The sequence below is a fragment of the Mandrillus leucophaeus genome, unplaced genomic scaffold, assembly GCF_000951045.1.
Source record: "Mandrillus leucophaeus isolate KB7577 unplaced genomic scaffold, Mleu.le_1.0 Scaffold83, whole genome shotgun sequence".
Lineage (NCBI taxonomy): Eukaryota > Metazoa > Chordata > Mammalia > Primates > Cercopithecidae > Mandrillus > Mandrillus leucophaeus.
The window spans coordinates 170,000-194,105 of record NW_012109030.1 but is presented as its reverse complement, the minus strand read 5'-3'; the positions used below and the strand labels follow the sequence as shown (position 1 = coordinate 194,105).

The window sequence follows — 24,106 nt, the reverse complement described above, 5'->3', positions numbered from 1 at the left end:
ATGGAGGGAGGGAGGGAGGGAGGAAGGAAGGAAGGAAGAAAGGAAGGAAGGAAGGAAGACTTAAAATATCTAAATGCAAATATAGATATACATATAGATTATTTTTGAAAATTTCCTCCACACATTGTAGTAACTATACGTATGATTTAAATAACTTAGTATCCTTGTAAGTATAATTGTGAGTGTTTAGAAAATATGCTTTGAAAGGCAAGTTCAATATTTATTTTACTTTATTTCAAGAGATGCTATAACTATTAGCACAAACATTCTATTACTAATGCTTATCAGTTACTTTTGATGAAAATAATGGAGTAAAAACTTTGTATAAGATTATTTATTAACCAACAATTTTATGGTAGTTATGTTGCATAAATGAAAGATGGTAATTATTTTTTAGTAATAAACTCTCCAACGTGATAACTGTATTTTGCCAAGTTGTCTTAGCGCTAACTCTCTGAAGTTTCTAAATAGAGTAAGTTTTATCAAGAAAGTGCTACCAAGATAGAAGAGTAATGCTAACGCTCTAAAAGAAAATGGAAAAAAGTGGCTTCATTATTGTTAAAAGAGATGAAGAAATAAATATGATTTGATTAGCTTATGACATTGGAAGTACAACTGAGTCATAACTCTTATGAACAACACCCTTGATAGAATGCCACAATTTGCAAATGAATTCTTATATATTTTTCCAAAAATTCATTCCACCTGTATTGCAAGTCAGTCTCAGCAACAAGATTAGTGCTTAAGCTGAGAAACATATTGAACAATGGAAAAATGTTCTTGATCAGTTATGTAACTTGCAGCTACTTACTTCAGAGTTATGATACTAGGATTTATAGTCACAAGATTTGTTTTACTGCCAACATCTTTACTAACATCTCCTGTGGTTGGGGGGAGGTTACACCTGAAATTTGAAAAGAAAATCATTTTCAAAATAGAACTTGTAGAAAAAAAATTGTATACACACATATGCGTGCGCGTGCACACACACACACACACACATATATCTATAAAATAATTGTCCTTATGTTGGAGAAATCATTGCTATTAAGAGACCCTCAGAATCCATCTAGTTTCTATTTTAAATTATTTACTTTACTAATTACTCAGTTCTTAGCTGACATTTCAATGTTGTATAAAATACACACTTTTTTTTTTTTTTTTGAGACAGAGTCTCACTCTGTTGCCTAGGCTGGAGTGCAGTGGTGCTATCTGGGCTCACTGCAACCTCCGCCTCTTGGGTTCAAGCAATTCTTCTGCCTCAACCCCCTGAGTAGCTGGGACTAAAGGCATGCACCCAGCTAATTTCTGTATTTTTAGTAGTGATAGGGTATCACCATGTTGGCCAGGCTTGTCTTGAACCCATGACCTCAAGTGATCCACCTGCCTTGGCCTCCCCAAGTGTCGGGATAACAGGTGTGAGCCACTGTGCCCAGCTAAAATATACAAATTTGATCAATGCTTTCAATATGGATAATCACTTTTATAAGTATCAAAACCAGAAATGACAATTACACCTTGTCTAAATTTAGAAGAGTTCCCAATCCTTTTATTAAAATTGTTATTTATATTATTTCTATTGATTATGTTCCCATAGTGGTATGATCACCAATTTGCATATTCTTAAAACCTTGATGTACTGTGACTAAAGTTATACCGTCTACCAGAAGCAAAGACTACATTAAAAAATCAAAACCTCCCGATTCCCATGTAGATAGTTTTGTCACCAAATTACGGTGTTAATAAATAAAATCCTAATGTTCTTATAGTGATGTTTTCATACTGATGTTCTCATCTTCCTTTGAGTACTAATTTGCTTTCAAATTGGAAAACAAATTAAGAATTCTAATTTTGAGTAATTATATTCTTGTCACAAAAAAGGAAAAATTGGTTATGACTTTCTAAAGATCATTTACTGAATTTCAAGTAGTAAGGCTAAACATAAGAAGGGAGCATCTTTGAGTGCTTCCTAAAGAAGGCTGTTCAAAATTGATGTGGTCTATAACATGACTGAAGGTGAAATGAGCCGTACCATGTCCTGTAAAACACATGAATGAATGAAACACGAATTTCCCTCATTGATATGAAAGCTATGTCAGAAAATAAAATAAATACCGCACCTTGGTAAAATAAATATGAATCAAATATTACTAATAAATATTAAATGATAAAGATTAATCATAGGTACTAGGGCATAAAAGTGACCTCGCTAGTGGGCCTCCCATAACAAATGTCCTTTCTAGAACAGTCTCATATTCTTTTGAATAATCAGAAGTGATTTCTAGTAGAATATCATAGAGAGGGGTATTTTATAGAGGAAATACAATCAGTTTTGGCTTAAAACTTAAAAGAAAAATATCTCAGTATATATTTAATTTATGAGTCTAAAATAAATGCCCATGTTTCTAGATTCTACTTTTGCTGATGCCAGGTACTTTCCTGAATATAGACTATACACACACACACAGACACACACAAACACACACACACACAAACAGTAGTATAAGTCATGGTATGTATTATACGTATATACATATATATTACATTTAAATTATATAACAGCATTATATGTTATATATGTATATGCATAATTTATGCAATACTCATATTATATAACATGTATATATAATATGTAATATGTAATATGCATGTGTATTATATATAACATGCATATATAACATGTAAACTTATAATGTATATCCATATTATACATATATAACACATAATACTGTTATATACTTTTATTTATTATATAATATGTATATATAATACGTAATACGTGTATACATTATATATAATTATATATCCTGTTAATTTTATACAAAATATATGTATCTATGTTATTATAGATGTATAATATGTATGCATATGTTATATAATACGTACATATGTAATATATATTACATATAATACTGTATTATATAGTATACAATATACTATTATATATTGCATATTATACAATATACAATATATTATATACTATATATAATACAGTATTATATATTTATTATACATGTGTATAATATGTAATATATAAATAGTACTAGATTATATGTATTACAGTATACTACAGCATATATGTGATTAAATATATTACTACTGTAATATATATGTGTATATATACTAGTATAGTCATATATAGCAATAGTATATATAGTCATTGCCTATTTTTGCTCCTCACACACTTAATTCATAGCTCCAAATCTTTTGAAATGAAAAATAAAAGTTTGCTTTATGAACTATCAACATGCAGCATCAAAATAAGTACAGGCTTAAAAAAATTAAATATATTTTAATGACACCAAACACATTCAGCCCTCATTTTGCCTTTCAGTTCAAATGGCTAGCTTTAAAGGAAATTCTATATTCAAGAAAATACCTGACATCAGCAAATGTGGAATCTAGGAAACAGACAGTTATTTTAGAATTATAAATGAAATATCTGCTGAGATATTTTTCTTCTGGGTTTTAAATCAAAACTTATTGTATTGCCTATACTTGCTATAAAGTATAATGAATGTTTAGGCCTCATCCTCATCACAGATGTTTCGGGAATTTTAAGCCTATAAAAAATCTACAGCAAGAAGAATTATCTTCCTTATGGCTTTTTCACACTGAGTACTTGAACAAAATGGGTAAACCATTCAGCTATTGGCCATTTTAACACCAATCAGGAAGACCACATTCAAAAATTGTTGCACTGTCAGGTCTATTGTGGCTTTATGATTACCTTCAGCACAAAATTTAAAAATGAGATTAAAATTGGGAGGGAGCTGTTTACTAGAAACCGTGTTTCTTTTTCAATTGCTTAAAAGGGCAGCATTAAATCAAGAAGGATCAAAGCATCTCCTCTGATGTATGAAATCAGTGCTCCTAAAACAGGAAGAATCAGACTTCCACTTACTCCTGAAAAAGGTGCATTTCAATTGAAACCCATCCTCAGACGGATGAATTACCTTTCCATTACACTGAGAGAGTGGAGATGCTTTGGTATGGCTTCTGAGTACAAGGAACGCATGAAACCCATTTTGTTTCTATTTTTGCATGCTAACTGACACTCAGATGGAAAACATTTTAAAAGACCAGAACTTAGAAGCAGTACAAATTTGTTTTTTAAATTGCAAGCCAGAAAACGAAATAATGATATAGTTTGTGTGGCTGTAAAACGTCTTGATCAGCATTTTCCCAAGTGTTGTCTAAGAACAAAACATCCTTGAAATGCTCTGTTAAACAAAAACAAACAAACAAATAAAAAAAGATCTTCAAGGTCAGGTGCGTCTGGGACATGCTGCCCTCCGGAGTCCTCCCAAGGTAGCCAAGGTACCCATGAACACGCTGAACGCTCTGAAAGTTCCTGCAGTACCAAACCCTCTTTCACCACAACTTCACCCGGGGTTTCCTGAACATATATAAATATAGCACATTTTGATTCTTCTGGTATTGACATTCTGAGGATCTCATGAGCCATATAACACTTCAGGAAAAACTTTCTGGGTAATTAGTAGACTTTTGTAACAGAGTTCAAAGGTGAAAATATACAAAGGATATCTTTACACTGTCCCCCTCTGAAATACCCAGCTGATCTTTTGTTTCAAAGAAACCAATTCGACAGATCTTACCTAAAAACGAAGTCGGATTTATCTATTTCAGCTCCACAGAGAGACTTATTCAGAATTCCCCCATTTCCGACCACGGCACACTGATTATAAGGGTACTCCACAAAAGGCTGGGACTAGCAGGAGAAAGTGGAAAACTACCATGAAATACCATTAATTTTAGAACCATAGACAACAGCTTAATTCTAGTGACTTAACTTTTTATACATGCTAAGGAGAAGAATAAGAACAAGAAAAAGCAGCAGCCCAGTTTGCTAATCAACTTACTATGACTTAGTATAAAAAATCAGCTGGGGCTGGGTGCAGTGGCTCATACTTGTAATCCCAGCACTTTGGGAGGCCAAGGCAGGTGGATCACAAGGTCAGGAGTTCAAGACCAGCCTGGCCAAGATGGTGAAACCCCGACTCTACAAAAAATAGAAAACAAATAATAATAATTAGCTGGGCGTGGTGGTGGGCACCTGTAATTCCAACTACTCGAGACTGAGGCAGAGAATTGCTTGAACCCAGGAGGCGGAGGGTGCAGTGAGCCAAGATGGCACCACTGCACTCCAGCCTGGGCAATAGAATGAGACTCCGTCTCAAAAACAAAACAAAACAACAACAACAAAAAACCAGCCGGGTGCAGTCGCTCGCATCTGTAATCCCAGCACTTTGGGAGGCTGAGGTGAGAGGGTCACTTGAGGCCAAGAGTTTAAGATGGGCCTGGGCAACAAAGCAAGATCCTGTCTCTACAAAAAGTAGAAAAATTGGCTGAGTTTGGTGAAGAGCACCAGTAGTCTTTGCTGCTTGGGAGGCTGAGGTAAGGGAATCATTTGAACCTAGGAGTTCCAGGCTGCAGTGAGCCGTGATTGCACCACTGCCCTCCAGCCTGGGCGACAGAGAAAAACCCTGTTTCTTAAATTAAAAAAAAAAAAGTATAAGTAAAATAAAATAAAATAAATCATTATGTGAACCTAAGTTTCATTTCTCTTGAGAGAAATAGCATAGAATACACAGCATAAAGTAATAATACAAAATACAGTATCATGTATTTTTCATCACATAATTAAGGAAAAAAATTAGAATGGCAAAATCCCATATTCTGCCTTTCTGATACACAAGGACATTTTCAGCAAGAAAGAGAAAATAAAGAAATTTGGAAGCAGCATTAAATCTATTCTAAGGCATAAAATTAATAGGTGATTTAGCAAAAATTTCCTGTGCTTCTTAAATAGTTAGACCTTCAAGCTCAGTAAGGCATTAGATTTATGCCTGCCGTCTCTGCGAATGACCAGCCAGTGTGCTTCAGGGAGGTCTACCAACTGGACTGACATATTTCACATTAATTTCCAAGACCTGAATCTTTTTTATTCCTTTTAGGACCCGGCCTGCTTACCCCAGAAGGTTTCCTATTTTCCCCAAGTTTTCTGCAGTCTCGAAATCTAACTTTTCGATTCAATGGCGTACTTCCCCTTTCCTGGTCACCTTCCACAAAGTAATAATGTGACCTTGAGCCCACAGTCGGGGTGCCAGCTCATGCTTCCCAGTGACGAGGTCCTGATCTACCGAATTTGTCTGTAGGATTAAGGTGTAAGTCCTTGAGAGCAGAGAGGCTGTTTATTATTTTTAATTTCCTCTCATTTTTCCCTCCCGATCTTGTGTAGTGCAATGTGCACAGCTTTCAATATCCATCTCATGGCCTTCAACAAGCTCTCCCACCTTCACACACACACACACACTTCACACACACACTTCACACACTTCAACAAGCTCTTTACCCTTCACACAGAAAGGTGGCTTTGTGAATAAATCTTATTTCTTTTGCAAAACCGGTATCACAGTAATTAATTGACTGCACGTGCGTAGAACGAAAGTGACCCTGGCCTGTAAGCATTGAAGGGGCCACTGGTAAATATTCAGGAATTTTGTGAGTTGGTTTTTTAAACCATTGGTCACTAAAAAGTGTCCAGGATGGGGGTATTGACGCCACTGAATTTGGCAAAGGTTACAAAATCAAGGCATGTCAAACTTGCCAAAGTCAGTTTACCAGCCCCACGGGCAACAGTCCAGGGCCGACGTGGTTCTGAGCAGCCCAGAGTGACAGAAGATGCCCCAGAACCACCGTGACTGCTGTCTGCCCCTGATGCTGGCTCTGGGAGCTGCCCAACTAGCAAAGAAACTCAGTTTCAGTACAACTCTCTTTGTAGGTTTGTCTTTGAAACGTAAAAGTCATATTGCGCTTTTTAAGCAAGAGGCACTATTTCAAATACATACTTTATTAGCACATTTAACCTACACAGCAACCTTTTGAGTATTTTACAGATGGGAAAATGGAGGCATGAGTCCAAGTAACAGACAGAAAGTGGCAGAACTGGGATAGGAACCCAGTTTGCCCCAGAGTACCTGCTCTAAACCACTACACATTATCATTTCTCACAATTCCATGGATTAAAATGATAACTTAATGATGTATAATTATGTATCTTATTCCTTGTTATATCTGCAATGGCTAGCAGAGTGATTGGCTCTTAAATGAATGGTTCCCAGATACCTCAGGCTATTTCACGTCACTGAACTTCTAGCACAAGATGTCTTCAGCCAGTATCTACATAATGGTGCCACCATAAATTCTGAATTTTACAGATAGGGTAGGATGCAAAAATGCAAATAGGCTCTTTATGGTATAAAATAGAAAAGATTACTGAAGGAAACATATCTCAAATTATGCACTCACAATAATGAATGTTTTTCTCTGGTTTCTTGGTCAACTGGGAGGAAAACATCTATATGCTTTAGTATCTCATGTTCCATATGAATTTAAATAAATTACAAACCTCAACATTTCCTTAAATAAACCTCCTAAGAAAATGCAAATTTGCACACTCCACTGCCTGCTCATTGCCCACTCTGGTTGAAAATCAAGTTTTGGTTTTTTTCTCTGCAAGTAACTTAGCAAAGTTTGTGGAGGAAGTGGCTCCACATCATTTCATCAAAACACTTAATGCAATCTTCTTTTGTGCCCAGCAGTTCGTTCCGGAGAGTTGCAAGCAGAAGGGCAGAGTAAAGCAAAGTGGCAAAGAGGACATCTCCACCACGAGCCCCATCCATGAAAGGAGAAGCTGGAGCAACACAAAAAAATGGGACCTGGCGCTGCAATTGGTGCTGTATTGACTGCAGAATTTCCTCTCCTCAGTTTAAAAAAAAAAAAAAAAAAGTATAAATTTGGAAAGTGGATGCAGTTCCCAGTGGCATACATAATTATCAGGCCTATATTAAGTTAATCCTTTCAAAGGGTCAAATGAGGGTAAAGTAGTTGCTGCTCCTCTGTTCTGGTCAGTGGAAAACATGGCAGACACTGGCAAAACCTGAATGGATGAATGAGTGAAAGGGTTCACTTTCAAACTTTCCAAGGCTTTCCCTGATAGGAAAGATAAATACTCTTTCTTTATCATCTTTTCAATCACTGGTCATTTCAGAGCATCATGAGAATGCTTTATGAGTATATTTTTTGTCCCCTTTTTCTTCCAGAAAATATACAGTATTTTTTCTCTATCATTTTCTATTTATTTCTCACTCATACTCAACAAGTTATTCTTCCTCTGAATCCTAACATAAAAAAAAATTGGAACAACTTACATAAGCAACAAAAATTAGCTGAAAGAGGTCAAAGTTCCAACAAAAGAAAACTGTAAGAATCTCATATCCTACAGTTAGTGTACTGTATATGTAGAGGAATCCCATTTTGACCACCTTGACATGGTCTAATTGCTTTGTCATGGAATCATAGAAAGATGCTGGAGAGCGTTTGTTTAGAAGCAATGAGATGTTTATGTTCCTCAGAACCAAAATTTCCCCGTGAGGATCTGTATTAAGGGTCGAGTTTCTCCTCACTGTGTGAAGTGGCTTTTTTATCCTATCATTACTCATTCTTCTAATTTTACAAATAGGTAGTGAGTGCATATATGTACTGGGAAATGTTCTCGGGGTTTGGGATATATCAGTGAACACAGCAGACAACAATCTCTATCTTATGGTGGGTACGTTTATTGACTATAAATCCTCACCTATTTACTTCCCAAAGATGAGCCACATAAACGCACCGTTCCTTGTGAAGGAATTGATTTAGTCACCATAACTGACAACTGGAAGAATCTTATTTGAGGTGAAAAATGGCCGTCTTCACACGCCTCAGTGATTACTAAGCAGGAAGCCCAAGCGTCTCATCTCATTCGAAGAAGAGTCTGGAAGACTCAGGACTGGAAGAGCTTATCATTTAAGATATAAATAATCCTTCCGTACAGAGCCACACTGCATTCAAAACGGCCCTTTTAAAAAATGGCCCACTATCCAAATTTTATACAACATAACAATATGGTATTTTAATTAATTCCATCATAATTGTAAGTTACAGCTTAAAGTAAAAGAAAATTCACCTGGAATGGTAACACAAATAACCCACCACAAATCTTTACTCACCACTGGAAACATATGAAAAATGTTCTTTTTAATTGGGATTTTCTTTTTGCTTTCCACCTCGTAACTCATGTTAGTCCCAACTGGAGTGTTATTCTGAGAAACAACAAAGTTTTGAACAGCATCACAGCAGGAAGCAAGTTTTGCTCTGCAAAGGAAAAGAATAAAAAGGAAGCCAAGGTATAAGATTAAGAAACTGAAAATAGACACCACAATGGATGATGCAAAAGAGGATTTTGTCAGACTGACTTTCAAAAAGAAGATGATTATTCACAAAGATGACTTTGTTATTTTTCCTCCAGGCTCTAAATCCCTTAAGGATTGGGACTGACTCTCTTTCTTACTTCCTTTTTTTTTTTTTTTTTTTGGTCTTTCCTTTAATCTTAATTTCTTTTTAATTTTGTTTATTTTACTTTAAATTCCAGGATACATATGCAGACAAGGAGGTTTGTTACATAGGTATGTATGTGCCATGGTCATTTGCTGCACCTATTAACCCATCATCTAGGTTTTAAGCCCCACATGCATTAGATATTTGTCCTCCCCTTACCCCCAACAGGTACCAGTGTGAGATGTTCCCTTCCCTGTGTCCATGTGTTCTCATTGTTCAACTCCCACTTATGAGTGAGAACATCTGGTGTTTGGTTTTCTGTTTCTGTGTTAGTTTGCTGAGGATGATGGCTTCCAACTTCATCCCTGTCCCTGCAAAGGACATGATCTCATTCCTTTTTATGGCTGCATAGTATTCAATGGTGTATATGTGCCATATTTTCTTTGTCCAGTCTATCATTGATGGGCATTTGCGTTGGTTCCATGTCTTTGCTATTGTAAACAGTGATGCAATAAACATACATGTACATGTGCCTTTATAGTAGAATGATTTATATTTCTTTAACTATATACCCAGTAATGGGATTGCTGGGTCAAATGGTATTTCTGGTTCTAGATCCTTGGGGAGTCGTCACACTGTCTTCCACAATGGTTGAATTAACTTACATTCCCACCAACAGTGTAAAAGTGTTCCTATTTCTCTACAGCCTCAACTGCATCTATTTCTTGACTTTATTTTTTTATTTTTTGAGACAGAGTCTCACTCTCTCTCACACTGGAGTGCAGTGGCATGATCTCAGGTTCACTGCAACCTCTACCTCCTGGATTCAGGCGATTCTCCTGCCTCAGCCTCCTGAGTACCTGGGATTACAAGTGTGCACCACCCAGGCCTTGCTAATTTTTTTTAGTAGGGAGAGGGTTTCACCATGTTGGCCAGACTGGTCTCGAACTATTGACCTCAAGTGATCTGCCTGCCTCAGCCTCCCAATGTGCTATTTCTTGACTTTTTAACAATTGCCATTCTGACTGGTGTGAGATGGTATTTGATTGTGGTTTTGATTTGCATTCTCTAGTGACCATTGATGATGAGCTTTTTTTCATGTTTGTTGGCTGCATAAATGTCTTGAGAAGTGTCTGTTCACATCCTGGGGTTGTTTCATTTTTCTTGTACATTTGTTTAAATTTCTTGTAGATCCTGGATATCAGACCTTTGTCAGATGGGTAGTTTGCAAAAATCCCATTCTGTAGGTTGCCTGTTCACTCTGATGCTCTGCAGAAGCTCTGTAGTTTAAAATCATGTGCAAAAATTACAAGGATTTCTATACACGCACAATAGACAAGCAGAGAGCCAAATCATGAATGAGCTCCCATTCACAACTGCCACAAAGAGAATAAAATACCTAGGAATATAGCTTACAAGGGAGGTGAAGGACCTCTTCAAGGAGAACTACAAACCACTGCTCAAGGAAATAACAGAGAACACAAACAAATGACAAAACATTACATCCTCATGGATAGAAACACTCAATATTGTGAAAATGGCCATACTGCTCAAAATAATTAATAGAGTCAATGCTATTCCCATCAAACTACCACTGACAATCTTCAAAAGAACTAATTTAAATTTCATATGGAACCAAAAAAGAGCCCATATAGCCAAGACAGTCCTAAGCAAAAAGAACAAAGCTGGAGGCATCATGCTACCTGACTTCACACTGCAAGGCTAAAGTAACCAAAACAGCCTGGTACTGGTACCAAAACAGATATATAGACCAATGGAATAGAATAGAGGCCTCAGAAATAACACCACACATCTATAACCATTTGATCTTCAAAAAACCTGACAAACACAAGCAATGGGGAAAGGATTCCCTATTTAATAACTGGTGCCAGGAAAACTGGCTAGCCATATACAGAAAACGGAAACTGGACCCCTTCCTTACACCTTATACAAAAATTAACTCAAGGTGGATTAAAGACTTAAATGTAAAACCCAAAACCATAAAAACCCTAGAAGAAAATCTAGGCAATACCATTCAGGATATAGGCGTGGGCAAATACTTCATGACAAAAACATTAAAAGCAATTGCAACAAAAGCCAATTTTTTTTTTTTTTTTGACAGAGTCTTGCCCTGTCCCTCAGGCTGGAGTGCAGTGGCACAATCTAGCTCAATGCAAATTCTGTTTCCCAGGTTCAAGGAATTCTCCTGCCTCAGCCTCCTGAGTAGCTGGGACTATAGGCACCTGCTACCATGCCCAGCTAATTTTTGTATTTTTAGTAAAGACAGGGTCCAACCATGTTGGCCAGGCTGGTCTTGAACTCCTGGCCTCAAGTAATCTGCGCTCTCAGCCTCCCAAAGTGTTGGGATTACAGGAGTGAGCCACTGCACCTGGTAGTTTTTTTTTTTTTTTTAATCTCACTAGACTTCTAACTGGCCCTGGATCGTAGCATGGTGACTTGGCAAGATCAATGGCAAAGCAGTTAAACATACTTATACTCAGGTAGGAACCTTCTTATCAATAGAAAATGCTCATGAATGTAACATTTTTAAAAATACAAAGTTTCTTCTGATAATACTGTTATAACACTAAAAACAAAAAATGAGAGGATTCATTTTAATTTTATAATAATTATAAAATACAGAAACTAAGTTAAGAAGAGTATCACAGTCACTAAAACAATACATAATCATTTATTATAAGTCCAATAAAAAAAGAAATATCTAATACAGTGAATTTTTAACTGAGGCAAATTTAAAGTTGCCATTCCTTATAGAAAGCCCAGAGAAGCATAAATTAATACCAAGCTACATTTCAAAATGATTACCATGGAGTGAAACATTATTATTAGAATGTAGACCTAGGAAGTGCTTTCAAGGATCATCTGAGTTAACCCCCAACCTCTGGCAGATGCATGCAGAACTACCTAGAATTCATATTTCATTTCTTCAATTCTCCAACGATGTAGACTCCCTAAAGTCTCTTGATAATTGTTCCAGGGTTTAATCAACCTTAAAATCAGAGAGATTTCTGCATTTGTACAATGCAACTATGTTTTAACATAAATCCATTTTCCTTGTTAGGTTTTCATAGAATCTCCTTATAAAAATACTTCACGTACTTGAAAATGGAAATCAGGCAAAGCTTTAGCCTTTTTTGGTCTTGAAGAGTTTACAGAATTTTTCGTTCTCTCAGGTTTTCCTCATACGACCAGTTTTTCATGATTTTAGTCATCTCATTTATCTTTAAACCTCAACTTATTTCTCCATATTACTGAAAAATCTGTATCCAAGCTGGATCCAGTCATAAGACAAGAGTCAGTGAATATTCAGCAAGAAATGTTGATGGTAGTGAGTCATTAGAAATAGTCCGTCCTCAGCCCACACTTCTATTATTGGTTTGGTCCTTAAGAGTAAGCTTCCATACATGTTTCTACTGAATTTTGCCCTTTTGAAAAAATACAATGCTCTAATTTGTCAAGGTCATCTAAAATTTAGTCTTCTGAACTCCAATAATTCTCAAGGCATGAAAAGTAAGGGTGATATTTGCACCTCAAAGTTAAGGTGTTTAACAATACTTCCTATCAGTTAACTTAAATAAGTTACAATATTCGTTAAAATAGTATGTCCTTCTTAATTGGATTTTGTCGACTTATTGTTTCTTTTTGTATTTTACAACCTACCATTTAAAAAAGATGGTTCATGGAGATTAACAAAAGAAAAAGATGAAAATAAATGGCATGTAGTCAAAAACATGATACTAAGTAGATTTTAACTGTACGTTTAATTTGATTAAAATTTGTGTGACATATTGCAAATTCAGAAATTCTTACTTGTATATAATTGTAATGGCTCTTTTATCCAGCATTTTGAGAAAAGGCAACATAATAAATTCTCATTTACATTTGGCAAATAATTTCTCTAAGGATATTCAGTGCCTACAAGAATATTGCATCACCAAAAACACTAAATCAGATCTCCTCTTATGCTTTTTAAAAATATTAATAGAGTTTTTGCTGAAATTTTTTTTAGATAGAGTCTCACTATGTTGACCAGGCTGGACTGCAGTGGTGGGATCTCAGCTCACTGCAGCCTCCATCTCACAGGTTCAAGAGATTCTTAGCCTCCCGAGTAGCTGGGACTACAGGCGTGCACCACAACGCCTGGCTTATGTTTTGTATTTTTAGAAGAAATGGGGTTTCACCACCTTGGCCAGGCTGGTCTCTAACTTCTGACCTCAAGTCATTTGCCTGCCTCAGCCTCCCAAAGTGCTGGGATTATAGGCCTGAGCCACCACACTGGGCCTTTTTCTGAAATTGTATATTTTAAATATCGTATAAAATTTCCAAACCTATAGAAAAGTTAAAAGAACTGGACAATAAACACTTGAATAACCAGCAGCTAGATTTGACAATTAACTTTTCACTATTTTTGCCTTATTGCGTATCTGTCCATTAATCCAATTTTATAGTTGTACTTGTTGCAATTCAAAGTAAATTATAGATCTGAGTGCATGTCACCTCCAAACACTTCCTATCTCCAGACCCTCCGCCAAGCTCCAGACGACACTTTTGTGATGATTTTTCACCACAAATTCGTTTTTCCTGTTCTAGTATATGACTAGTATATGAACAGAATTATATCACATGTATGCTTTCTTTTTTTTTTTTTTTGAGATGGAGTCTTACTCTGTCTCCCAGGCTGAAGTGCATTGGCTCGATCTCAGCTCACTGCAACCTCCACCTCCCAGGTTCAAGCGATTCTCTTGCCTCAGCCTCCCGAATAGCTGGGATTACAGGCGCCTGCCACCATGCCCAACTAATTTTTATATTTTTAGTAGAGATAGGGTTTCACTATGCTGGCCAGGCTGGTCTCGAACTCCTGACCTTAGATGATCTGCCTGCCTCGGCCTCCAAAAGTGCTGGGATTATAGACGTGAGCCACTATGCCTGGCCTACATGTATGCTTTTATGTAAGACTTCTTTCACACAGCCTAAATGTTTTTTGAGATTCATATTGCCATATGATATGGTTTGGGTCTGTGTTCCCATTCAAACCTCATGACGAATTGTAGTCCCGTGTTAGAAGAGGGGCCTGGTGGGAGGTGGCTGGATCATGGGACTGGATTTCCCCTTTGCTGTTCTCATGATAGTGACTGAGTTCTCACGAGATCTGGTTGTTTCAAAGTGGGTAGCACCTCTCCCTTCTGTCTCTTCCTCCTGCTCCAGCCATGTAAGATGTGCCTGCCTCCTCTTTGCCTTGTGCCAGGATTGTGAGTTTCCTGAGGCCTCCCCAGCCATGATTCCTGTACACCCTGCAGAACTGTGAGCCAATTAAACCTCTTTTCTTTATAAATTAGCCCATCTCAGGTATTTCTTTAGAGCAGTGCAAGAACAGACTAACACTCCTTGTGTAGCATCAGATTGTTCTTTATTGCTGGAGTAGTATTCCGTGGTATGGATGTACCAGAGTTGGTTTAGCCATTCCCCTTGAAACTTTTGAAGATCTCACTATTAAAAATCAACATTCAACCCCAAAGCACTCATTATAATCTCCCAGGAAAAATATCAGAATTATAATCTAAGATGTCACAGGCTAAGGGGACTTTTCCAGCTTTTGTGTGCAGTGGCGGAGTGATAAGTGTAAGCTCTTTGTCACTTTCCAGCTCATCCATGTGGCAGAGAGTAAGAGCCAGTGTTGCTCTTACAACAAATAAAACAAAATGGAATTTTTATCTCTATTACTCTATTTCTCATCAGCCCTAAAATCCCAAAGTGTTGGGATTACAGGCGTGAGCCACCATGCCTGGTTATTATTCCCATTTTAAAGATGAGAAAATTGGGGTTGAGAGAGGGTAAGTTATATGACCAAAGCCTGCAGGTTGTAAACAACTCAAACCTTTGTGTTTTGACGTTCAGTTCTCTGCAGTTCACACTAGAGTATGCTGTAACCGGGGAAATGCCATTATCTAAGCCTCTTCCCCTAGAATCCTTTCCAAAATGGTAACCATAGCATAGGTTGTTGCCCCCGAAGTATTGCTGGTAGCATCTTGCTGAAAACCTACCTAGACTCAATTCAAAGGCCACCATGCAACTTACATATAAATGCTTCAAAGCCTGTATAACTGAGGCATTTGAGGTTCTCCTTTTACATGGAAGATATATAAGCCGCCCTATGGGAGCAGGATTATCAGGTGACCTGAACAATGTGCCCTAAAATAAACTGAAAAGAAGCCTCTGGCTTGATGAGAGTCTAATTCTTCTTGCATTCTACCTTGAGCAATTTCCTCCGTGCAATTCAGGTTCAAAAGAGAATACACTGCCCTCCACCCCCCCAGGAAAGAATTCGGACTTTCTGTACTGCACCGAGTTCTAGAATTCAGGAAGGTTCATATACTTTGAAAAATGCTTAACTTTCAAGGAGTAGGTTGGTTCTGGGAGGATCTGACTTAATGCTTTTCACCTGGATCTATAAAGATGGAATCGAAGATCTGCAAAATCACCTTTGCATCCAGATGTCAAATCATCTTTGCATTACAAATTCCTTTTCAGAAAGGGATCTTTATTAAAATTGTAAAAGTTCCTTTTTGGTTTTTTTTCACTGTAGGTGCTATTTTCTTTTTCTGTTTCTTTTGTTGTTTGTTTTTATTTGTTTCAAGTCTCAGGTCAAAATTCTTCTTCAGTTCTAAATTCAGTGCTTCCTGGATTTCCATGAAGTGTTAATGACTACTTAAGGTTTACAGTTCACAGACCCAGGACACCTGAATACTAACGACCTAAAGGCCCAAACCCATGACTCCCAGGCACCTCTTCTGTTTGTTAAACTCTGAGCCTCCCTAATGAGATGTGAAAAAGTTCCCATAAGGTAGAGGCTGCAGGCACTGTCCAGGTATTGATAAAGACCTACCTTTCCAGAATTCATTTTCTATGAATCTAATGAGGGTCCTAGGAAAAAGAGTTTTAAAATGTAAGCACCAGCAGAAAGTCAAAGGATTTATTTACCATCCAAACCACTTCTAAAATAGCCACATTTCTTTTTCTTCATGAAAACATAACATACATAAGCCAACAATCCAGCACTTGCCTCTATCCTGTTGATGCCCCCTTTTTTTGCCTCTCTTCTTGCCCTATTTGACATGTAATTCATGGATTGACCGATAATAATAACAATAACCAACATTTCATGCATTCTCACCGCATGCTAAATATTTTACGTAGATTATTTCACTTAAGCCCTAGAATAGCCCTACAAAATAGATGCAATTAATATTCTCATTTTATAGATGAGGATAACTTAGGATAATAAAGTTAAGAAGGTCATATATGACATATTCATTCACTCATTCATATTTATTTAGCACCTATTAAATATTGAGCTCTATGAGAAATGCTGGCTACACATTGGTCAATAAATTAAGCATTGTCTCTGCCTTTATAGTGTTTGTGATCCAGTACGAAGGAAAATAAAAAGGTTTAGAGATGATTTGTAAGGCAGTAAGTAGCAAAGCAAAGATTCAAACCCAGAATTCAAACTCTTCCTCTAAAGCCACTGCCAGCGCTTGTACTGCAAAGAACTGTTAAATACAGTGAGTTCTAAGTTTCTCTTCAAAGAATCAGTATGTCAGTATGTTCAGTTCTTTGTTCTCCATTTTAAAGTTTAACTTCCTCGTTCTCCTTGTCTCCTTGCCCCTAGTTTCAGTAAACAACCTTCCTACCAGTTGTAATCAGTAGTTCACATCTATTCCTCTGGTCACTTGCTCTGTCCTGAGTCACGCCTGGTCACCTGCTCTGACCTGAGTCACCTTTAGTCACCTGTTCTGTAACTGTCTTTCCTGCAAAAACTGCTCATCCTGCCACTCTGGCTCGTACCCCTGCTCTCTTTAAAACAGTCAATCGGAATTAGCTTAGATTGTGCAGTCCAACCCTAGCCAACAGGGGAATGTCACAGCAGTAGGAGCTACCTGTGTCAGGGATAAGAACCCCTTCCCCTCCCTTGTTCAGGTGTGCTCTCGCCATTGCTCCATTCATGAGACACACCCTTCTATAGAAGTAAAATTGCCTTGCTGAGAAAATTTATGTTTGAGTGCTATTTCTTTTGTGGCACTAAAAATTTATTTCCAACAAAACCATGGTGTGCAATGGGGGAAATTAAAATGTTCTTACCTGAGCCACCGTATCTTACAACCCAAAATATTTTTCTAGATTTCTCAAGTTCGTATTTGGAAGAACTTCTTTAACAAAAAATAAAAGAGCTTTCTGGGCTCAAGGGGCCTTTTCATTGCTGTCACATAGAGTAGAAGACCCACCCCCTGCACCCTAGCTGCCCAGCCTCCACACACAGTCTTCATGTCCCAGTGACTGCTCTAGACTTTGCAGGAGTCTGTGTGTTTGCCTCTGGGCTTGCGTTGTGCAGTTATGGGAGGCAAGGCCTGGAGAAGGTGAGAGAGAAAGAATACTCTGGTATTGGAGGTTGAGAACAAGTCATCTCTGGTTAGAGGCCATTGAAGGCAAGAAGAAGATTTACAGGCTTTTGCTTGACTTTCTAGAACCCAGTAGTGTGCACTGGCTTTCCAAACTTCAAGCGTGATCTGAAACTGCGTATTTAAAGGAATCGTGCCTACAAAGGGAAGAGAGAGATACGTGCTACTCTGTAATGTTCAAAACCATGCCTGGTGTGCTTGAGTCTGTTGTGGAAGCTTTACTTTCAAAGGCAATTGACAAACCAGGGCCTGTCTGGAGGGAACAGATTGAAATTCATGATAGGTGAAGAACTAATAATGTCCCAGCTGGAGAAGAGCAGATTCGGGGGATTCAATAGCTCTCTTTGAATAGTTTAAGGACCATAAGGTAAAGGAATAATTAGATTTAAATTCTGTAGCTTCAAGATACAGAATGAGGACTGATATGGACGGAATGCTTGTGTCTCCCCGAAATAAGTATGTTGAAACCCAAAGCCCCTGTGCGATGGTATTAGGAGGTGAGGTCTTTGGGAGGTGATTAGGGTCTTGAAAGTGGAGCTCTGATAAATGTGAGGTTAGAGTGAGAAGCTGGGGCCGGGCACGGTGGCTTATGCCTGTAATCCCATCACTTTGGAAGGCTGAGGCAGGCGGATCACAAGGTCAGGAGTTCGAGACCAGCTTGGCCAACATGGTGAAACCCCTGTCTCTACTAAAAATACAAAAAATTAGCCAGGTGTGGTGGCAGGCACCTGTAATCCCAGCTATGTGGGAGGCTGAAGCAGAAGAATCACTTGAACCCAGGAGGCGGAGGTTGCAGTAAGTGGAGACCACATCACTGCACTCCAGCCTGGGCAACAGAGCAAGTCTCCATCTCAAAAAAAAAAAAAAAAAAGAAGCTGTCTGTCTGTAACCCCAAAGAGGGCCCTCACCCAGAACGTACCAGAACCATGCTGGCACCCTGATCTTATACTTCACAGCCTCCAGAACCATGAGAAATAAATGTGAGTTGTTAAAGCCCCCTGTCTATGGCATTTGGTGACAGCAGCCCAAGCTGACTGAGACAAAGACCAATATATACAGCAATTCAGCCCACATTCACTGAGCAGCCAGCAGTGATGGCCATGGCCCAAGGTCGTGGTATTACAATTTGCAAAGTATTAAATACAAATATGAATAAAACATGAACGGGCCTTGCCCTCTGGGAGCTTAAGTGTATTAAGAGAGACAGACACAAAGCATCACTGGTATTTAAGTATCATTTCACCATAATATGAGGCTGTGAGAGCAGCACAGGGGAGGAACACTTAACCAACCTGGGAGTTAGGGGAGATTTTGTGATGGAGCTTTTAACATAGCACCCAGCACAGGAGGCACTTGATAGATATTTCCTCATTGAATGAATAAACCTGTGTTTGAGGATAATTCTTTGGGTCGTATAGGATGGATGGCAGTGGAAGGAGATCAGAGGGAGGAAAGTCAGCTGGGACTTGGCTGCGAGGCTTTTGCTAGAGTCACCTAATTAAAGATTAAAAGGGCCTACATGAAACGAGTAATTTTAGAGTTGAAAAGAGGAGGAAGAAGATTTGAGATATATTTAGTAGGTGGAAAGAACAGCCCGGGCACAGTGGCTCATGTCTATAATCCCAGCACTTTGGGAGGCCAAGGCGGGCGGATCATGAGGTCAGGAGTTTGAGATCAGCTTCGCCAACGTGGTGAAACCCCGTCTCTACTAAAAATACAAAAATTAGCCGGCCATGGTGGCAGGTGCCTGTAGTCCCAGCTACTCAGGAGGCTGAGGTGCGAGGATCGCTTGAACCCAGGAGATGGAGGCTGCAGTGAGCTGAGATCATGCCACCACGTTCCAGCCTGGGCGCCAGAGACACCCCCTCAAAAATAAAAATAAATAAGAGTGACAAAGGCAGCACGGCGTTATGATAATGGCTCAATATGAGACGCTCTTCTTGGTCTTCCCCTAAACCTCAGTACTCCCAAATGAATTCATTCCTTTCACAAATATTCATCAAGGGCATCCCAGGTGCCTTGCACTGTGCTAGGCTCTGGGGATATGCCAAAGAATGACCTGGACCCCCAGCCTCTCCTCATCTTGCTCCTGAGACAGCACAATGTAGATGAGAAGCAGAAGATGGAAGAAGCCTCTGAACAAGGTAACAAAGGTGAACAATGGCTGTTAACTATGGTCCAGAAAGAAAGGTCAGCAAGATAGAGGGAGTCTTTTCTCTACAAAGGGTCACTGAACCACAGGAAGAAAAATCAATAGACGGTTGTGCAAGCAAAGAACAATTTGATTCCCCCCTAGAGAGCCATAGAAAATATTGTATTCATAAGCTCATAAATGTTTGAAAAGGGAATAGAAAACTATTTAATGAGCTCAGAAAATAGTTTCTAAATTTCAGCTCTGATGTTATTGGTACCTGCAGAAGAGAGGTGGAGAGGTTAAAGAGAAAGAGCAAACTAAGACTGTGCAGAAACCAAGGAAAAAAAAGAAGAAACAGTTGAACATTTCATGAAACAGAGGAGGAAAGAAAAGTGATGGACACATGAAATAAAACACAGAAAGACAGCCCTGAGAAAAACAGAAGAGATGAAGACAGAAAGCAAAAGACAGTCACCCACAGAAACCAAGGATATAGAGACGTGTGAAATAGACAGAAATGCAAACACAAGATCACAGAGGAGCAGGTTTACACAGACAGAACGTTCCACAGAAAAGGCCCAGAAAGAGAGACGCCAGACAGAGGCTCAGATAGGAGCATACAAAGGGAAACGTGTGTTTGAGGCTCATGTCTATAGATGCATAAATAATAATAATAAATATATGCATGGCTTTTACTGTCTCAAGAACTCTTCCAAGCACTTTATATATTATTTAATCCTTAAAAGAGCCTTATGAGGAAAGCACATTATCATCACTGTTGTTGTCCTCATCTTTCAGATGTAGAAGCTGGGTCAGAGAGGTGAAGTTACTTGCCTGAGGTCACACAGCTAGCTAACAACATTACTGAGACTTGGATGCAGGCAGTCTAGTGTTTATTAATAGCTGTGTGCTCTTAATACTGCCCTACATCCCTGTAATTGTTGTCTGACATATACACAAATAAACCATGGCAAAGATGCACAGAGGGGGTAAAAGTCAAGAAGAAAGCCCACACAGTCACTGTCACAAGACATGAATAAACTCTGTTGTATTAGAAGTTTTCATGCTGCTAATAAAGACATACCCGAGACCGGGTAATTTACAAAGGAAAGGAGGTTTAATGGATTCACAGTTCTACGTGGCTGGGGAGGCCTCCCAATCCTGGCAGAAGGCAAGGAGGAGGAAAGCCACATCTCACATGGTGGCAAGCAAAGAGAGAAGGAGAGTAAGTTAAACCACTTGGATCTCTTTTCTAATAAAACCATTGGATCTCATGAGACTTATTTACCACCATGAGAACACTATGGGGGAAACCACTCCAGTGATTCAATTATCTCCCACTGGGTCCCTCCCACAACATATGGGCATTAGGGGAGCTACAATTTAAGATGAGATTTAAGTGAGGACACAGACAAACCATATCATCTGTCCTTCATGGGAAAATGTCTACATCTTCGGAAATTTTGGAAATTGTGATCAAATATTCTCAAGCTGTGCTGAATATCCACAGCTATGTGCATAATAAAAGAGGGAAACAGTGTCCAAATCCCTCCCTCGCAAGGGCCAGGGAAGATCCAGCCAGATACAGGTTAAGGGGCTGCAGGTTGGAAACTGGAGTGCATGGAGTCAAGGCTAGGGGTGGAAATCCCTGCCCAGGCAACAGATTGCTTGGGGCTGGGTAAACCAAGACAAACTCCCGCAAAAAGATAGGATGGAAATACCCAGAAGAACAAATGTAATTCACGTGGATATGAATGGATAAACAAATCAAGCACTTACTACTGTTCTTACTACTAAGAATGTAACAGAAAAAAAGACAGAGAACATCCCATGGAGAACTCTTAGCTAGTGGGAGAGAGACAACAGCAGACAATTAGAACATGGTGCCGTCAGTCTACACTGCAACAGGGGGAGGAGGAGAGAAGAGCTGGGCTAGGCCAGGTCTACTATATACCTCTGAGGCTTCACAGAGGGAGCTGGGAGGGGTGAGACTGCAGCACAAAAGCTCGCTTCCTCTTGTCACAACAGTGGACCTTTGAGACTGAGATGCCTGGAGCACTTCAGGTGCTGCTCTGAGTGGGACAATCCACTCTCTTGAATCCTTAATCTTGTGTTTATATTTTGCTGGCTCCATAATAAAGCAAAGTACAAGCAAGTTTGGCTGAGTCCAATTCCACAGTCATGCAAGCCCAAGGAACTGGGCCAGCCATGGGGTCAAGAGCATGTTGGAAGGTACCTAAGCCACCCAAAGTTTGGGGACAGCTCCCCACAAAACACAAAGCTTAAGCTGAAAACTTAAAGAAAAACAGAACTAGCCAGGTGAGGCAAGAGAAGGAGATGGAGGGGTAAAGACTGTTTGAGAAGCAGGAAGGAGAGAATGTGAAAGCCGGGAGAAGAGAGAGAGAGGGAGAGCATAGAATGTGCAAAATTCTGAAAGAAATCCTGTGTGACTTGGGAGATGGAGAACTAGGTGGAGAATGCTGGAGAACTATAGTAAGAGTTTTATAGGCATCACAAAGTCAACAATGTGGATTTCTTCTATGGGAAAGGGCAAAGCATTGAAGGGTCTTAGTTATGGAAGTGACACACGGGATATGCATTTTAGCATGTACACCCTGGCTTCAGTGAGGATAGATTAGTGGGTCTGCAGAAAGATCCCACCGATCAGTTAGAAGGATAGGCAATGACCCAGTGTTGCAGTGGCCACCATCAACTCGTTCTCTCCCTACATGCACATGTCAGAAAATGAAACCTAAAATTCCTCCCCTTGAATTGGAGCTGGCCTTAGAAAGTACTTAAACCAGTAGAATACTACAGAAGAAGTGACATTCTGGGATTTCCAGTGCCAGGTCATAAAAAGTGTTGTGGCTTCTGCTTGGATCTCTTGGAACGTTCATTCTCTGGACACTTCCCCAAGAAATCCAGCCATTCCCCCAAGGAATTGAGTCTTCTTGAGCTGCAAGAAGCTCAAGTCACATGTGGAGGCTCCTTTGAAGATCCTTTAGATGGCAGCCCTAGCTGAATTCCTAGTAAGCAGTCAGTGGTAACTGAACTGACATGTGAGTGTCACATCTTGGACGTCCAGCTCAGGCAAGCTCTCAGATGACTCCAGTGGACTGCAACCCTATGAAAGCCCTCCATTAAGAGTTCCCTGGGCTGGGTGTGGTGGCTCACATCTGTAATTCCAACACCTTGCTGAGATGGCAGGATCGCTCGAGCCCAGGAGTTGCCTGGGCAACATAAGGAAACCCCATCTCTACAAAAAAATTCAAAAATTAGCTGGGCTTGGTGGCGTGCTCCTGCTGTCCCAGCTACTCAGGAGGCTGAGGCAGGAGGATTGCTTGATCACAGGAGGTCAAGGTTGCAGTGAGCTGTGATGGTGCCACCGCACACCAGTATGGGTGACAGAGTGAGATCCTGTCTCAAAAACAGTCACAACAACAAGAAAAGAATTCCCCTGCTGAGTCCAGGCAGCCCACGAAACTGAGAGAGAATATGAAATCATTGAAAACAAACGAGCCATCAGTTTGGGGGCAGTTCCTTATGCAGCAATAGATAACCAAGATGCCAGTTAAGAGAGAACAATAGCTATGTATGTCTGGGCTCTCCAGAAAAATAGAATCAACAGCCTATCAATCTATCATCTACCTATCTGTCTTCTATCTATGTTATCTATCTATGTATCTATGTGTGTATATATGTATGTATGTATGTACGTATGTATGTATGTATCTATCTATCTATCTATCTATCTATCTATCTATCTATCTATCTATCTAAAGAGACTCAAGAATTGGTCCACACAATTGCAACGGCTAACACATCTAAAATCTGTAGGGTAAGCTTGCAGGTTGCACATCCAGGCAGGAGTTGATTCTGCAATCTTGAAGTCGAACTACCTCTTCCCTGGGACACCTCAGTTTTTGCTTGTAAGGGCTTTAATTGATTGAGATGAGACCCACCCACATTAACAATGGTAAGCGCCTTTATTTAATGTCAGTTGATTGTAGATATTAACCACATCTACCAAATACCTCACAGCAACACTTTGATTAGCATTTGATTAAATAACGGTACTAGAGCCTAACCAAGT

The 24,106-nt window shown here is 39.2% G+C and overlaps 1 protein-coding gene across 1 annotated transcript in view; it reads right to left on the bottom strand.

Annotated features, from left to right (window-relative positions):
* The window catches only part of ST8SIA6 (ST8 alpha-N-acetyl-neuraminide alpha-2,8-sialyltransferase 6), a gene marked incomplete at its 5' end in the record, with an annotated part of 143,284 nt that overhangs the window by 1,729 nt on the left and 117,449 nt on the right, over positions 1 to 24,106 (bottom strand). Inside the window, 3 exons of the mRNA XM_011968148.1 lie at positions 812 to 904; positions 4,620 to 4,732; positions 9,075 to 9,219. Coding sequence (XP_011823538.1) covers positions 812 to 904; positions 4,620 to 4,732; positions 9,075 to 9,219 — 351 coding nt within the window. The remainder of the gene's footprint in view (positions 1 to 811; positions 905 to 4,619; positions 4,733 to 9,074; positions 9,220 to 24,106) is intronic.